This window comes from Tarenaya hassleriana, unplaced genomic scaffold (genome assembly GCF_000463585.1).
Source record: "Tarenaya hassleriana unplaced genomic scaffold, ASM46358v1 Cleome146, whole genome shotgun sequence".
In the NCBI taxonomy this organism is placed as follows: Eukaryota; Viridiplantae; Streptophyta; class Magnoliopsida; order Brassicales; family Cleomaceae; genus Tarenaya; species Tarenaya hassleriana.
In genome coordinates, this window is record NW_010964882.1 from 84793 (window position 1) to 85995 (window position 1203).

The 1203-nt window shown below is 40.6% G+C and overlaps 1 protein-coding gene across 1 annotated transcript in view; it reads left to right on the forward strand.

Annotated features, from left to right (window-relative positions):
• Nucleotides 1-318, forward strand: part of LOC104808451 (CASP-like protein 5C3) — a 7905-nt gene extending 7587 nt beyond the window's left edge. Inside the window, exon 4 of the mRNA XM_019201985.1 lies at nt 164-318. Coding sequence (XP_019057530.1) covers nt 164-197 — 34 coding nt within the window. The 3' untranslated portion in view covers nt 198-318. The remainder of the gene's footprint in view (nt 1-163) is intronic.
• Nucleotides 319-1203: the final 885 nt, after the last annotated feature.

The following is a 1203-nucleotide window of genomic DNA, read 5'->3' on the forward strand; positions in this document are numbered from 1 at the left end:
TCTATACCTAGATTTGCGTTATCAAGTTTTTGGCGCCGTTGCCGGGGAATAGGTTAGCGCTAGGATAAAGATTCCTTTGAATCTAGATTTTTTTTCTTTTCTTTTTCTTTTCCCTCGATTTCTTGATCTATTCTTTGTGTTTGTTCTACTTTCTGGTGTGCAGGATTACGGTGTATGACCAGGAGTTCTGGGCCTGACAACCTAGTACCTCTTCACCCTGAAATCGAGAACTCTACTAAGCGCAATCGAAAGAAGAAACGACAACAAAGAAAGATGGAGGAACGTGCTATAGTTGCTGAGAACAACAATGACACTTATGGGGCATACCTTCAGCCTAAGTACATTCAGCAGCTTTCATGCATTCGCCGGCCTGACATCGACCGTAACAATTTTGAGTTTCAACCGGCATTCATCAATATGCTGAGACCACCAGATTTTTCTCTACTAGGTACGCCTCATTTCTCAAACTCATTTTGTTGTAGAGATGCTCTTAAACTTCATGATCTAGGTTGGCAGAAGATCGATAATCTTCGCCCGTTAGACCCATCTGGTAGTTGAGAGAGTTTGGTCAAGCTAAAGACCCTAAACAAGCGCTTCCGGGAGGCAACCCGAGTTCTTAGGTTAGTTTTGTTTCCTTCCTTTTTCTTTTTGCATCGGATATTGGTTTGTGTCTCTTATCACCAGGTTGAGTTCTAATGAGGAATTGAGGAGGCGAGGAAGCTAGCTATGTGATAGACGTAGGCAGACTTAAGTGCGAGTGAACAAACATCGCGAGCTCAGTATTCTTTTTTCTTTTGGATTTTCTTCTCTTTTGACTCATCTTATTGGTTGCCTCTACTAGACGAGATTTGACACCGAGGACAGTGTCCAGTTCAAGTCTGGGGGAGGATTCGTCTAACGCCAAACCATATCTAATTAGAGTAGTGTTCCATGCATTTTTCTCTTTTATTTTCACTTTTTAATTGCATGTGCATATAGGATGTTTTAGGATCATATAGTTTGTTGTTATTAGGGTTATGCATTTACATATAGTATTTAGGACATATAAGATCACATGCAACTAAAAAGTGAAAATAAAAGAGAAAAATGCATGGAACACTACTCTAATTAGATATGGTTTGGCGTTAGACGAATCCTCCCCCAGACTTGAACTGGACACTGTCCTCGGTGACAAATCTCGTCTAGTAGAGGCAACCAATAAAA